Source organism: Pipra filicauda, unplaced genomic scaffold, assembly GCF_003945595.2.
Source record: "Pipra filicauda isolate LSUMZ 115617 unplaced genomic scaffold, ASM394559v2 scaffold9_size5747161_pilon, whole genome shotgun sequence".
In the NCBI taxonomy this organism is placed as follows: domain Eukaryota; kingdom Metazoa; phylum Chordata; class Aves; order Passeriformes; family Pipridae; genus Pipra; species Pipra filicauda.
Window position 1 is genome coordinate 1,100,349 of NW_024105198.1, and position 16,015 is coordinate 1,116,363.

General features: G+C 42.2%; 1 protein-coding gene across 4 annotated transcripts in view; it reads left to right on the forward strand.

Moving 5' to 3' along the window:
* TAF1 (TATA-box binding protein associated factor 1) overlaps positions 1–16,015 on the forward strand; it is a 29,688-nt gene that overhangs the window by 13,069 nt on the left and 604 nt on the right. For 2 of the 4 annotated variants that reach the window (XM_027725723.2, XM_027725733.2), the window contains exons 18-39: positions 498–628; positions 1,149–1,229; positions 1,638–1,787; positions 1,915–2,034; positions 2,190–2,365; positions 3,144–3,385; positions 4,591–4,798; positions 5,084–5,249; positions 5,418–5,629; positions 5,873–5,981; positions 6,186–6,284; positions 7,015–7,192; positions 8,464–8,531; positions 8,924–9,046; positions 10,109–10,201; positions 10,277–10,361; positions 10,884–10,951; positions 11,034–11,150; positions 12,197–12,322; positions 13,558–13,656; positions 13,896–14,046; positions 14,843–15,020. In XM_027725723.2, coding sequence (XP_027581524.1) covers positions 498–628; positions 1,149–1,229; positions 1,638–1,787; positions 1,915–2,034; positions 2,190–2,365; positions 3,144–3,385; positions 4,591–4,798; positions 5,084–5,249; positions 5,418–5,629; positions 5,873–5,981; positions 6,186–6,284; positions 7,015–7,192; positions 8,464–8,531; positions 8,924–9,046; positions 10,109–10,201; positions 10,277–10,361; positions 10,884–10,951; positions 11,034–11,150; positions 12,197–12,322; positions 13,558–13,656; positions 13,896–14,046; positions 14,843–15,020 — 2,980 coding nt within the window. The remainder of the gene's footprint in view (positions 1–497; positions 629–1,148; positions 1,230–1,637; positions 1,788–1,914; positions 2,035–2,189; positions 2,366–3,143; positions 3,386–4,590; positions 4,799–5,083; positions 5,250–5,417; positions 5,630–5,872; positions 5,982–6,185; positions 6,285–7,014; positions 7,193–8,463; positions 8,532–8,923; positions 9,047–10,108; positions 10,202–10,276; positions 10,362–10,883; positions 10,952–11,033; positions 11,151–12,196; positions 12,323–13,557; positions 13,657–13,895; positions 14,047–14,842; positions 15,021–16,015) is intronic. The other 2 variants (XM_027725705.2, XM_027725714.2) reach the window with 1 other exon arrangement.

The window sequence follows — 16,015 nt, forward strand, 5'->3', positions numbered from 1 at the left end:
ACCAACACACACACATTCCTTTCCCTCGGTGTGTGGCTGTGTTGTTTTGCAAGCATGTACATGCACATAAAAGCTTGTCCCATCTTTGTGAGTCCAGCAGTGCTCTGAGAACCTGACTTTTGTCATTTTTTAATATGCAGAATGTTAAGCAGATGGTAATACAAAGCTTTTTGGGCAGCCATGGGGAAAACTATTTTGAGGCAAGGAAGTGAAAGGTGCATTTAATGCTTTTGGAATGTAGTTTATACATTGAATGAGCATGAATGTGTGAGAATTTGCTTATATAACAGTTGCTGAGTTTAGAGGGCATTGATTTACTCAAACACAGAGTGAAAAAAACCTGTCACTTTTAGTGGTCCTAAATGTCACAGATTTGTCATGCTTGCTCCTTTTGCCAGCCTTGCAGCAGGGTACCAAATCTTGAAATACAGTTAGGACTATGATGGCATCCAGCACGTGTGGGAAACCCCTCAGTGTTTGACCTGTGCATTTTTCAGGGATGGACTCAAACTGGTGGGTTTTGAAGCCAGATTTCAGATTGCCAACAGAGGAGGAGATCAGAGCAATGGTGTCCCCAGAGCAGTGCTGTGCCTATTACAGCATGATTGCAGCTGAGCAGCGACTGAAGGTAAATGGTCCTGACAAGCAGTTCTGTGAAGGTTGAGGTAACTCCTGCCTAAAACTGTTTTTGCTGTGAAGTAGGCAAATTAGATCCCTGGCTGTTGTGCAGCTTGCTAAGTTCTCTGCTGCATAAAAAGGGAGTTTAGTTCTTAAAGAGAGAGACACTCTGTTCTTACCACCTATTACTTATGCATTGAATTAGCTGTTTTCAAAAGTAGCAAAGGAAGGTATAAGAAAGGGCCTATGTTTTTACCTGGCCTGTACAGCAGAAAGTAACCAGTAAGTGGCTGTGAGAGAGACTGATTATTTTTCTGAAGTTGAGTGCAGTATTTAGTTATGGAATCTGTGAAAATACTGGGCAGTTTGGCATCTGTGGCACTGTGGGTCACAGTGAATCTTACAAACAACCATCCGTGGAAGTGTGCTTGTTGAGCATGACAAGTCTCCACAGAGATGCTTCCAGTTCTTTGTCCAGTAACCTTTATAAGACTTCAAGTTCTCATTTTTTCCCTAATATTTCTCTGCAGGATGCAGGTTATGGGGAGAAATCCTTCTTTGCACCAGAAGAGGAGAATGAAGAGGATTTCCAAATGAAGATTGATGATGAGGTACCATACATGAGTGTGCTTGCCAATAGGTAAATCTGCATGGCCGGAGAGAAACGAGGCCTTTATATTGAAAGGGCATGTTTAAAGTAGGATTCAGTGGTTCAAAAGTTCTCACAACTTTCCTGGGAACTTTGCTGCCAGCTTATACCTGTCTTTGGGGTATCCTTTGGGGATCCTTCTCGCCAGGCCCTTTCGGGACTGGGCTTTTTGCCTCAAATGCCTTTTGTGAGTTAGCACTTCGGTTATTCATTGGAGTTTTGTCAGGGCAACCGAAGGATCAAGAAGTGGAATTCACTCTCATTATGTCAGTTGAGAAGTTCTCAGTATGACTGGAAGAGAACAAAATTAAAAGCTTGGAATTCTCCACGGGTGGAGCAGGATTCTGACTGTTTCCCTCCTCGCTGGCAGGTGCGCACGGCTCCGTGGAACACCACACGAGCCTTCATTGCTGCCATGAAGGGCAAATGCCTCCTAGAAGTGACTGGTGTCGCAGATCCTACTGGTTGTGGTGAAGGATTTTCTTATGTCAAGATTCCAAACAAACCAACCCAGCAGAAGGTACAGTTCCCAAGGAGCAATAACTGGAAAGTCACGTGGGAGAAATGGAGGGAAGAGAAAATACCACATGAGCCTGGGAAAGTCTGCTATGTGATGACATTAATAGGCTGAATCTTTCTCTGAACAGGATGATAAAGAGCCTCAGCCAGTGAAAAAGACAGTGACTGGGACAGATGCTGATCTGCGCCGACTTTCTCTCAAAAATGCCAAACAGCTTCTGCGTAAATTTGGAGTCCCTGAGGAGGAGGTGAGCGTGCACCTGGAGCAGGTTCCAGACTTCACTAATGGATTTAGCAGCTGATGGTGGAAGGGACATACATGTTTCTACTCTGCCCTGGTGTGGAAAGGAGCTGAGATCCACGGTCAGCTCCCTCAGCTGTGTGTCTGCCTTCCTGTTCCCAGATAAAGAAGCTGTCCCGGTGGGAGGTGATCGATGTGGTCCGTACGATGTCCACGGAGCAGGCTCGGTCAGGGGAAGGTCCTATGAGCAAATTTGCACGTGGCTCTCGGTTCTCTGTGGCAGAACATCAGGAGAGATACAAAGAAGAGTGTCAGCGCATCTTCGATTTACAGAATAAGTAAGTTCTTATCTGATGTTCACAGCCTCGAACCCCACCCTGTCCCCACCTTAGAAGTCCAGCACTGTGCATGCCTGGGGCTCACTGATATGTGGTGGTGTAGGTGTTGATTCACCTTTTTGGGCCCACAAAATATAGCAGTGAGAAAGAGTCCTCTGGCTGTTAAATAGAAACTTAAGGGTCAGCCTTACTCCTCTTAGTCCTTCTTGCTCTCACAGACCTTTTGGAAAGGTAGAATAAGTTGCATGGTCTGCCACTGTCATGGTTTGAGATATTCTGCTGTTCCACAGATCAGTAGTTGACCACCCTATTTCCTTTCTTTCTTTTTTCTTCCCTTTTTTCTTCTTTTTTTTGGTTTTGTTTTGTTATGAGTGGTTTGCCATATCTGCCTTGGGTAGCAGCTACCAATTCTATGTCCTATTCTTTAGAACTACCAGAAGAATTTGTTTTTATTATTATTATTTGTAATTATTGCTTGTTCTGGCCCAAGACCTGAGAGTGGTGAGGGAATATAGTACTGTTGATGAAGAAGAGATCAACTTGTTGGAGAAGATTGGCTTGGAACAATTTGATCTTTTAGACATGGGGATTACAAGGAGAACTGAGAAAGGAATATATTATGCCTGTTCTTGTAGTAGTAATTCGCAACATTTAATTTTCAAGCTTTTGCATCATTTTTACCTTTTGTATTTCTGGGAAGGTGACAGGCTGGTTTTTTTATTTTTTTATTTGAGTGAGGGGCAACAGTAACTGACTTTCAAGGTGCCTCCTGTTTCAGGGTTCTGGAATCCACTGAGATCCTGTCAACAGACACAGATAGCAGCTCAGCTGAAGACAGTGACTTTGAAGAGATGGGCAAGAATATTGAGAACATGTTACAGAACAAGAAAACTAGTTCTCAGCTCTCTCGGGAAAGGGAAGAGCAGGAACGGAAGGAATTGCAAAGGATGCTTCTGGGAGAAGACAGTGGCAATGACAAAGAGAGGGGCAAAAAGGACAGGAGAGACAAAAAGGGGCTGTGTAAGTAACTGCAACCACCAGAATTGTGCCTGGGAAGGGATTCAGAACTTTGCGTCAGGGTGCAAAATGTGCTGACCTGACCTCTCAAGAGAGTGTGGATTCCTTACAGAGAGAATGTATAGACATAATTATCTGGGGCTTCTCCCTCTTCTCTTGAGCAGAAAATGCATGTGAAGTGTTTTCTTTGCCCTATGGCTTTTGTTTCTTTTGAACTATAAACTTACTCTGGTATTTATTTAGATATTCACTGCTGCATGCAGTGAATGCTTTTTTTCTTTGGGGTGGAGCTGTTTTTCTCAAGATGTGTTCACAAATAGTTCCTGCAACCAGCTTATGGTTCTCTAGTTGGATCTTATGTGTAAACACAGCTCTGTATGTGAACAGATAGGCACAGTCTGCAGCTTGATAGCAGTGTCTGTTACACCGTGGGCTGTGTCAGAGTCTTTGGGGGTGATTGGGCAGCTGCCAGATTTGGATCTCCTGCAGATGTGTTTATTTTAAGTGCATTCCAGCAGAGAATTTGACATGTCCCCAGCTGGCAGGTAAAATGTTTGACCTGTGAATGAACTTCTGTCTGTATGACAGTGCTCATGACCACATGAGCATGTGTGTGAGCAAAGCTGGATCAACGTTATTGTTGCCATTTATTCTCAGATTGGGAATAAATCACTAGTAGATAATTACTGGAATGCTTTAGTAAGGGATATGTGGAACACTTCCTGATGATATATCCAGTGTTATTTTGAACAAAACCTCTCAACCAAAATTATGAATGGTGCTGGAAGGGTTCTATGGTCACATGAGGCAAGGCCAGCTCACTGACTGGAATACTCCTTGGAAAACTGGATAATAGCTGACCTTCAGTTTCTTCTGCCAGATGTCCATACCTATGATGGCAACCACTATAGTTGATCTTCAGGGCCATGTTGCACTTGCCTTGCAAGTTATACTAAAGCACCTGTGCGTCCTTGTTGGCTGTAGATGTTTCTTCTGGCTTTACAATCCATGTGGATAATTCAGTGTTTGACTTCTGTTTCACCTTTATCCACGTCACGATAAGAGAACACGAACAAGACTTCTGTTGCTTAGGTTTTCCTTAATTTGTGTCTTGGAAGTTTTTAAGCCAACACTTGTCTGCTGTATTTAAACAACGATGTTTCTACAGCGTGGAAAAAAAGTTAAATAAAACTCTCTTGTGGCATCAGCTTCAGGAGCCTCGGCAAACTCTCACAAGGATGATGACACTGCCTCTGTAACCAGCCTCAATTCCTCTGCCACCGGCCGACGCCTCAAGATCTATCGCACGTTTAGAGACGAGGATGGGAAGGAGTATGTGAGATGTGAGACGGTCCGGAAGCCCGCGGTCATCGATGCCTACTGCCGGATACGGACCACCAAGGACGAAGAGTTCATGTAAGGCCTTTACGATCTCTTTTTTTTTTCTCCTCTGTTTTTTTTCCCCCTTTTTAACTTTGCCTGTACACTGTTTGATTCCATTGGCAATCTTGTTTAAGTGAAGAAACGTAGAATTGAGTGTGGAAGCCCGGCGCTGTAACTGTGGAGAGAGAGATTTAATGTCTCTCCGTTTGGAGGGTGTTATGAACTTTGTGCAGTGATAGACCTGGCAGAAGAGTACCTGGTAAATCATCAGCTAGGCTAAAAGAACTTCTGTATTTTTATTTTTTTTCCCCCACCCAGACGAAAGTTTGCTCTGTTTGATGAACAGCACCGTGAGGAGATGCGGAAGGAGCGGCGCAGGATCCAGGAGCAGTTACGGCGCTTAAAACGGAACCAAGAGAAAGAGAAACTCAAGGGCCCTCCAGAAAAGAAGCCCAAGAAAATGAAAGAGCGTCCAGACTTGAAAGTAAGCACATCCATACATAAAGCATGCCAGAAAGTCTTGGGTGCTGGAGAAGTTTCCTGTTCTAGTGATGTACTAAAGGTCTCACTAGGGGATTTTAATGATACTTGGCCTCTAAACTAGGAGCTCACGTACCAATTCTGATCTGTCACCTTCCTCATACTTTTGCAGCTGAAATGTGGAGCATGTGGTGCAATTGGGCATATGAGGACTAATAAGTTTTGCCCTCTCTACTACCAAACAAATGCCCCACCTTCTAATCCTGTTGCAATGACAGAGGAGCAGGAGGAGGAGCTGGAAAAAACAGTCATTCACAATGATAATGAAGAACTCATCAAAGTAGAAGGGACAAAAATTGTCCTGGGAAAACAACTGATTGAGAGGTAAGGGAAGAAGCAGAGATACTGATGAATAATAAGAAAAAACAATTTAGAGCTTAATGCAGAACACTCATGTATATTAGTCACAGCAATAAAGTGACAGGGCTTTACATAAACTGTTACTACATAATTTTGATTGTGTATTTGGTATTAAGGCAGATGGAACCAGAGGCAATACTGGGGGACAAATGGTCTTGATTCACAAGAGGGCTGGAGAAAGTAGGATGCTTTTTTCTTTGTCCCTAGTGCTGACGAGGTTCGCAGGAAATCTCTGGTCCTGAAGTTTCCTAAACAGCAGCTTCCTCCAAAGAAGAAGCGGCGAGTGGGGACAACAGTTCACTGTGATTATCTGAATGTGAGTGAAGGTGTTACTGAGCTGATTGCAGCAGCTCTTATTTCCGTTTGTACCAACTGGCTGGGTCCTTTACTACTCCTGTGCAACCCCTGAGTGCCCAGTCACCTGCCCAGTAAACCAGTAAACTAAATTGCCTGGGATTTCTGTGAGTAAATGTTTTGCATCTGGTAACTGCCTTCATTTTTCTGCCTCTCATTTCTTCAGCGTCCCCACAAATCCATCCACCGGCGGCGAACAGACCCCATGGTGACGCTGTCATCCATCCTGGAGGGCATCATCAATGACATAAGGGATCTTCCTAACGTAAGCTTAAGCTATGGCACCCAAAACCTGCGTCTTAAGCAATGTGGTTGAAGTGGGTTCTGTGTTGTAGACACCAGAATTGGGCCAGGCTTTTCTCAGGTGAGGGGTGTGCCACCCCTGTCCCCCCTGCCCTGCACACACACAGGTGGTGTGCAGTATTTCCAGAATTATCTCAGCTCAGAATCTGTAGAAATCTGAGAATCAGTGCAGAAAGTAGCGTTGGATAGTTTTGTGTGGACAAATATTCAAAGCTGGGATGTGATTGTTTTTAAGACTTCTTTTTTTTCCCCAACAAAACCAGAACAAGATGCATGAAACTTGATGTAGCAGTGTGTAATGCTTTTTTTATATATGTGGCACTGGAGAAAATTTGTACTTCGCTCTTTCTGACCATATTTTACCAGAAACTTGCAAAATCAAAAGATTAAATGGAAGATTTGAGTTGAAATGAGATTTTTAATGTCTAGTCTCTTGACTTTCGTGCTGCAACCAAAAATACCATCTGAGAATTCTCTGTGAGATTTTTTCCTTCTTAGAATGGTGTTAAAGAACATTTTGTAGAAGAAAGTGATAGCCACCGTGGGGCTGAGCTTGTTATGTTTTCCCTGGTTCAGTAAAAGAACTGATTGTTTAAAGGTTTTATACATTAGTGCCCCTTCAGCTGTGGAGGGTTAGCTGGTTAGCTGTGCTAGCACTGTGTTAATAATCATTTGTTTCTTGTCATCCTCAGACATACCCCTTCCACACGCCTGTGAATCCCAAAGTTGTCAAGGACTATTACAAGATTATTACCCGGCCCATGGATTTGCAGACCCTGCGTGAAAATGTCCGTAAGAGGCAGTACCCGTCCCGGGAGGAGTTCAGGGAACACCTGGAGCTGATTGTGAAGAACAGTGCGACCTACAATGGTAAAAACACAGGGGAGATTGTGTCCCTGCTAATACATGGAGCTGTGGAACTTTTAGAAACAACAAAAGCAGCGGAAAAGTGGAGTAAATTCTCTGCCGGATGGCAAAAATGAATGTGTGTTTTTCCAGATACACCTGAAAGAATATATTAATGTTAGTGAACTAATTCATAAGTGAAAAAGAAGTGGACCCTGGCATGTAACAATAACTAACTGATGACTGTGAAGTAGTAACAGAAGTTGTTATGGAACTGTCAGTGACTGGAGGCACTGCTGCATGTATTAAACTGCACTGAGGCAAAGTCCTGTCTATCTCCTTTATAGAGGGTGAAACTAAGCAAAACATTGTTTTCATTCTTTATGGAATGAATCTTTCAATACAAATAGGAATAGTTCACACCTGTTGAATCCAGTGCCTTGGAGATGCAGCTTTGAGTGGAGTTTACTGCCATGATTTTGCATATTTTGGTCCTTAGTTGCAATAAATTTTCCCCATTTGGGAAGGTCAGGAAACTAGTTTAAAGAAATGAATGAAAGCTAGTTTAAAAAAAAAGCATAGATTTTGCAGTAGAGCATGTATCTGCTGGGGGAAAGTGCTGATTCACTGAGAGTCAGCTTTATTCTGACTGCTGATAGAAAAGTCTTTGCCCAAAATATATTAATTCAACAGATATAAAAACCTCCCAGCTGCACTGACTCTCTCTGGGCTGTGCAGCATTGTGGGTGACGCAGACAGCACTGGGTTTGTGTCTTTACTGCTTCCTTTATTATTTTGACAGTTAAATCCCTGATTTATCCTAATAAATAAGCTTTATTTTTTCACAGTTCTGTTGCAAATGCTTGTTTCCATGTCTGAGGAATCCTGAAATTATTTAAAGCTGTGGGGTTTTGAATATTCTTAAAATGTCCACCTTGGCTTCCTTAGCAGTTCTGCTTCACTGACTGGATTTAGTCAAGGAAACAGAAATTTCATGATTTGTACTGTGAATGTTTGGCAAAGGTGGAGGGCTTGGAGGCCAATCTTCCACAGGCACAGCTTCTTTCCAAACCTTAACAGAATGTGTACCAGAAGTGTGGATATTTGCTACAAATAACCTTTTTTTATATAAAATCCGTGCTAAACTTTAATAATGGCGTGTATTGAAAATATACTCGAGGATGTAGTCCCAGCTGTGCTAGAAATACAACCAGTGGTGCTTTAGGAGTAAAGGTGAAGTCATGTTGTGACATGGGCCTTTCTAATCAGGCTGTACTTGCTGTGTGTGTTTGCAGGGCCAAAGCACTCCCTGACCCAGATTTCTCAGTCCATGCTGGACCTGTGTGATGAGAAGCTGAAAGAGGCAAGTCTTGTGAATGAGTTGTGATCAGAATGGAGGGGGAGGGATGGTCAGGGCTGGTCGAACACTGAGGGTAGAGGATGTGTACAGGCAAAACACAGGGCTTTGGGGAGAGCAGTAGAAGATTAAGGGAACTCTTCCTCCCACCACAGGACGTATTTGGAGTTTTACCATTTTAAACAGTTCCCATTGGAGTCTTTCTGAAAAAAACAGATGCTTGTTTCTTCCTCTGGTTATTTTATCTTGTATGTAGGCTTATATCCTGGCTGTTATCCCCCCATTATTTACAAGTGTCTTCATAAAAAGGTGATTCAGAGTCTCTCTGGGTCAGAGTGTCATGATATAACAGTTACTGGTTTAGAGTCAGCCACTGATGTCCCCTGCTTTTATTGCAGAAGGAAGATAAACTGGCTCGATTAGAAAAAGCAATTAACCCCCTCCTGGACGATGATGATCAAGTGGCCTTTTCCTTCATTTTGGATAACATTGTCACTCAGAAGATGATGGCAGTTCCAGATGTACGTAGGTTGAGTAGACTGTGTGTGTGATGTGCAAAATGTGCTGATTTATAGTCCTGTGACTGTATTTACATTGTGGTTGGCAGTGCACTGCAAAATAAAAGTGCTCTGTCAGGGAGCTGCCCTGTGGTATTTGACTGGCACTCACTCCCTTCACTGGAGCAAAGGTTCTAAAGTGAATGCTGCTTTTTTTCCTGCTGCTCTCACTTCTGGACAGTTCCTGTGTCAGCCTCCCTTTAGCATGAAATCACTGATTTTCATGGTCGTTATGAAACATACTCTGATGCTGCTTATAGCATTTGCTTTGGTACATCTCAAAGCACTCTGCAAAGCTGCAGTTTTCAGGTGCAAATGAAACATAAGCTGATTCCTAGTTGATCAGGTTTACCCAGTGTTGTACTAGTTTGTTAGTGTTAAAGAAAACCCCTTAAACTTACCAAATAAAACTGCAGACATAAGGATTTTAGTGTCACTTATCTATAATGTGTCTTGTGTCTGGATGCAGTAAGGAACAAGAGTCTGTAGTGGTTAAATGAATGAGAGAGGACTTTTACAGAGGACAGGCATAAACTTTGCTGGTTACATTCTGTCGCCAAGTTGTCATTTCTGATGTTTAGAAACAGATTTTAGAGTTTTTCTATGCCATCATACCGTGATGAACTGTTTAACTGGTTAACTACATAGCCCCTGTTGTAAGATCAGACCTAGGTTTATATTCTTTGTTTGTTGTACAAGCAGTGAGTGTTCTTGCTGGACACTGCAGTTATGTTGTGAAGAAAACAGTGATATTAAATAGAAAATTCTTTTGTAAATTTATTATTATGTGTTACATGTTCGTGCTGTCAGACAGATGTCAACAGGCCTAGTTAAAAATCCAACTGGTAGATCTTTTCTCTGTGTCCCTCCTGAACTAAACTATTGGATTCAAGATGTCTTTTAAATACTTTCCATATATTGTGAGTTTTAATCAGTTGTGGAGACTTGCTTTATGACATTTGTCGCTCAAACTGTAAAAAATTCTACACAAAAGCTTTATCAACCTGCCTATTTTCTTTCTTTCAGTCTTGGCCATTTCATCATCCAGTTAACAAGAAGTTTGTTCCTGATTACTACAAGGTGATTGCAAATCCAATGGATCTGGAGACCATCCGCAAGGTGTGTAGCCCGAACTGTGCGGCCACTTGAGAGATGTTTAGACTCAGTTACTTACTGGGTGACAATCTCTTCCAGAATATCTCCAAACACAAGTACCAGAACAGAGAGACTTTCCTCGATGATGTTAACCTCATCCTTGCCAACAGCATCAAGTACAATGGTAGGTGGTGAAAATAAGGCTTCAGCTGCCTTTTGGACTTAAATTAATTCATCTGGGTACCTGTGCTGTCAAAGTGTGTCGAAGCCCAAAGCTGTGAATCATGAACTTGATGATTGTTTTCCTTTCCTGCTGAGAAAAGAGAGGCTTAAACAGGGATGTTTTCACTGTCACACGAAGCTTTATTCGCCACCTGGTATAGAATGGGGCACTTATATTTGGGGAGGATGTTCTACTTGTTCAGTACACATCTCTGCTTCACTGGTTTGTTTCTGGGGCTTTCCTTGAGGCTGACAGGCTACAACATTCCTGTGTCCTAAATCATGCTTTTAATCCTGGAACAGACTGGTTGTGCTGTGTTAGCCAAGTGTGAACCCTGCTTTGTATTTCTCCTTACATCAGAAGGTGCTGGGATTCAGGAGCCTGTGTGGTGGGAGCTGTGTAACCAAAACCAGTCTTGCTGTCTTGGCAGCTGGAATTAAACAAAGATCAGAAATGCCTAAAGAAATCTGTTTCTTCCTACAGGGTCAGACAGTCAGTACACAAAAACAGCCCAGGAGATTGTGAACATCTGCTATCAGACTTTAGCTGAGGTATGTGGGCAACTTTACTGGAATATTTTTGTATGTTTGAATTTTCTGTTCTGCAACCTTAGCGAGCTTTTTTTGTTCTTAGTACGATGAGCACCTGACTCAACTCGAGAGAGACATCTCCACTGCTAAGGAAGCAGCACTGGAGGAGGCAGATCTGGAGAGCCTTGATCCAATGACCCCTGGTCCCTACACCCCACAGGCAAGTGACCAAGCAAAGCTTTCACTTCTGTTGTTTTAGTTTCATCTCCTGGATGTTTGATCCTGAGGCTCCTCTTTGTTTATTGTTCTCCATCTGTCTGCAGTCTGTCTTTTAATAGAGTACCTTGTTAGGTGGTGTGCAAGGTTATTTTTTAAGAACAAGTATGAGAAGTGGTTCTGATGCTTCAGAGGGTGAGATGCCTAAGACAGAGAAGGTCATTTCCTAAGCAAGTTGTAAAACTGGTCTAAAGTTGAGCTCTGGACTCAGGTACAGCTGAGTGTTGGTTGGAAGGCTGTGCAAGTGTAACAGTTGGAAACCCTCAGGAGACAAGCAGTGGAAAGGTAAGGAGAACATGAGGAAAAGACATGGATAGTTTAGTGCTGGGAAGAAACCAAGGAGCTGTTATTGTGGTGTTATTGTTGGAAAGGCTTATTGCTGAGTGAAGAAACGTACTGATATGGTCAGTGAAGTACAACTCTGCCCTCATTGCTGGGATTCTTTACATCTCTTTGTTCCGGTTCTAATGGAAAATAACATTTTTTAATCGTCATCATTATTTATAGCAGAAATTGTGTCAGGTATTTTGTATGTGTTACAGATCAAGTTGGCAGCACAATTTAATGCTGGGCTGCTTTTTCAAAGTTTGCAGTTTGGCAAAGTTTTGTAAGCTATTTAGATTTTTTTTTTTAAGTAATTCTTCTTATTTCGAGCTGTTTGGTTGTTTTTAACAAAACATCAGTAAAAAACTTCCACCAGGAATGAGAAGTTATTTCCTGAAATATAAAATTGCCTTTGGAATTTGCCTAGTAAAGTAGGGCATGTCATTCTAGTGTCTGAGATGTGCCTTTTGCTTTTTTGGAAAAACTGTTGAAGTTCAGAAGCCTCGGGAAAGATCTCTGTGCTGATAACTGGATGATAAAATGCAAATGTTGTGCTACAGGAAGACAGAGCAAAGCTTTCTTTGTGTTGTTCATCCCAATTGTAGACCAGTAGTTTCTCTATTCTGTGCAAGAGAATGTTGTCTCCTGTTTCCACCAATACTTTAGCCACCTGACTTGTATGATACCATCACTTCTCTCAGCCTGTCACGTGGTGCCTCATTCTATCAAGATGAAAGCAATTTGTCTGCTATGGACACTCCCATCACTACCCCAGGGAAAGGAGCAACTCAGGTCAGAATCCTCCATTTTAAAATCCGATTGGAGAGTTGTCTTGTCTGAGCAAATTACGAAAAGGAGGCGACGATTTTGTAGGAAATGGGACAAAAATCAGGTTTTCCAGGCAATTTCCTTCATTTTGACTGCTCTGAAGGAAAAGGAAAAAAAATTGCAGAGCACTGGGAACTGAGATACTGCAAAACGAAGTATAGAGAATCAAAAGCTGCAAAAGAATCTGCCTAAGGCCAGGTATTTGTTTGCTTCACTACTTCTGGAAGTGGAAACCTGGTGACTCATGCTACAGAGGGTTAATGTGCCATCCCCTGTTGATTCTGAATAGGGAAATGGTGAAGGATAATCTACAGATTCAGAAGATCATAATTAGATCATTATGTTTGCATACAGTGAAAATAGGAGCTAGGAAGAGATGGTTGCCACTGTAGATACCTTATAGTTGTAAAAGGGAAAAAAAAGTAGACAGGTTAAAGGTATTAAATCCTTATAAATGAACTCATCACATTAACCGCAGAATTTTTTTTTCTTAGCCTTTATTCTGTATTGAACAAAAAAAAATGTTGGAGGAGGGGGAATAGCAGACGGAGATGCAGTAAAATGACCATGAAAATAAATTACAAGGAGAATGAAGAGGGTTAGGGGCCACGGGACTGAAGGGGGTACCAGAAAGGGGGTGAGAGCTATTCTGAAGAGTGCAGGCAAAGAGAACTTGGTTGTGAGCAGTTCTGTCTAGTATTGTAGCCATGTGTAGCTCTGTAAATCCCTTCTAGATCTGGAAGTCTTCAAGCTTTCTGTAGACAATTTATAGTCTTTGGGATAGAGTCTGCATGTCCTCTGTATCTTGGACTCATGGTGTCTGAGGGAAGAACAGGAAAGAGAAGGGCAGGAAAAGATTTGTTGGAAACTGCTGTACGCTTTTAAAATACATTATGAAATTTTAAGAGCTAGTGGTATTTTCCAGAAATAGCTGGTTAAACAAGGAACTCTGGTGCTTTGAGGCTGGAGATTCCTATTTCAAGGATGAGCACATCAGGTAAAAGTGTGTGGAGACTGTGTGCTCTCTGATCTTGGAATAAAGAGAAAAAGAATCCTTGCTCAGAGAGTGATGCGCATCCATTTTTCTTTTTGTCTTTCCCCTCCCGTCCTCCCACACCCATCTCTGTGGCCCAGATGTCAGTCACACCCCCTGGTTGATGTCCTTCCTCAGTGCTGTTGCTATTTGTGTTCCCGTTCAGATGCGCCAGGGGCGAGGAAGGCTGGGCGAGGAAGACTCTGACGTAGATATTGAAGGATTTGATGAGGATGATGATGGGAAGCCTAAGACTCCAGCCCCAGTGAGTATATTCACAGAAACCCCAGCCACAGTCCACGTGCTGACTTGCCTGCCGTGTCTGCCACCCTGAGACACAGCGGTGCCCGTTCCCATGGCCAGGCTCTGAAATGCAGTTTGGAAATGTTGGCACTGTGAAAAGAGGGAACATTTCAGGGTGGGCAGCGTGGTAAATGAAACACATATGCTAGAAGTTGGCAGCATGTTGTTGGATCTTCACCATCCCTGTTCTGTATGACCCAGGAAGTGGAAGATGCAGATGGTGACCTTGCTGACGAGGAAGAAGGATCAGCCCAGCAGCCCCAGGCCAGTGTCCTCTATGAAGACTTGCTTATGTCTGATGGAGAGGATGATGATGATGGGAGTGATGAGGAAGGGGACAATCCTTTCTCATGTAAGTGTCCTTCTTTTATAAAAGGTTGAACAGGAACTGGTTGTTCATTAACCCAGCTAATCTCGTGCTTCCACGACAAAAACATGCAGTAGAGAGCACAGAGCATAATTGGGATACACAACTGGGTGGTTTAGTGGTCAAAAAGGGAGACCAAAGGGGCAACATGAGAAAACTGGGTGAGCGTGAGTGGAACAGAAAACACAGTGGAATAGGAATTTACTCTGTAAGTACAGACACAAAAGAAAGCAGAGTTAAGACAAGATCTTGTTGGTTGTATTTCATAAAGTGAAACTGCAAATGGTTCTGAAAAGACTGGGAGTAAGATTTGGTGTGCAGAGCCAGGAATGGGAAGTTTAGTAAAAGCACAACATTTATTTTGATATGAAACAGGGTTGTCAAATGCTACTGTTAAAACAGTGTTATCAAGAACTGGAAGAGGTGTACAGAGGTTCCTTCAGACTGTTTCTGTTTTACTACAGACTTGTCATGCAGAAAAGCTTATAATGGTATTTAGCAATGACTTCTGACAATTATTAAGGGGGAAGAAAGGGGAATTATTCCAAGTAGACAAGACAAAAGACTATTGGAGTAATGGTGGTAATGAGATTGCTTTGGAGTAACATTAGAATTGGGCACTCAGTAAGTGGTATCACCTCCCAGATACCCTTCCTGCTCCCTTGTGGAGACACTACTTCGTAACCATTCCCTACAGTCAACATTGCAGCCTTTCAAAGACAGTAGGTATGGACCTGACAGAACAAACCTCCTATTTGTGACTAAATGGTTTATTGCACAGCTATCCAGCTGAGTGAGAGTGGCAGTGACTCAGATGTGGAGCCCAATGCAGTGAGACCTAAACAGCCTCATGTTCTCCAAGAGAACACAAGGATGGGCATGGACAATGAGGAAAGCATGATGTCTTATGAAGGAGATGGTGGGGAGACATCTCACGTTATGGAGGACAGCAATATCAGGTAATTAGAGCTGAGAACCTTTTTAAAACAATTCCTAAAACCCCTTCTCTTAAAGTTTTTTGCAGTGTTTGTGATAAAAAGCTGAAGAATATTGCACATCTTTTCTTTATTTTGTGACTGTTTTTACTGTTGCAACCATAATTGCAATTTGTTATTTATTGCCTTGGTTCTGCTGTTAGATTTTCACTGATAAAAATGTTAGTTAAATTTAAAAAAAAAAAAAGTTCTTTCTTGTAAGTTAGATGATTTCCTGTACACAGTGGTTTTAGAAAGCAGAGCAAATAAAGGTTTTTACAAGTTATCTGAAACTGCAAGGTGGATTTGAAGTTAAAAGATGATTTAGCTGATTAAGTTTTTTTTCCTTTCTCTAAAAATCTCCTGACTTGAAATGCAGCTGCTTAGTTGGAGTCCAAAAGAATAGGAATATGCATATTCTGTATTTTGGAAGGAGTTCCATTATTGGAAAATTACAGCAATATCATCTTTATTTTTTTGCATTCGAGAGAACACCAACCTACTCTTCCTTCTCTCTGGGCATTTTGTAATGTCAGTTATTTGATTCTCTGTTCTCTTTCTACTTGGGGAATTCAGTCCCTTAATGCTGTTATTGATATTTGCCCAATTAATTATTGTACAGATAATTGTGCTGGCAGGCAATGGTTAGTCCAGCCCAGGACCTTGACAATAGTCAGCAGGAAATGCTGGAGAAGATGATGAGAATGGGCTGTCTGCCTTCTGTCTGCAGTGAATGTGACACATAGAAGGTGTTGGAGGGATCTGTTTTTCCTGCCCTGAGTATATCAGAGTGGGGTGGGGATACTTGAATTTCCTTGGAGAACTTGGTGCATGTTTTTATTTTAGAAAGCTGGCCAGTGGCAGAACTGAAGTGCACAGCAGTTCTGAGTGTTCACAGAACTTCAAGCCAAGGAACTTTTACAGGAGTTAAATACAGAATTGTTGGTACCAGCAGCTCATTTGAAATCGCTCTCTTCTTT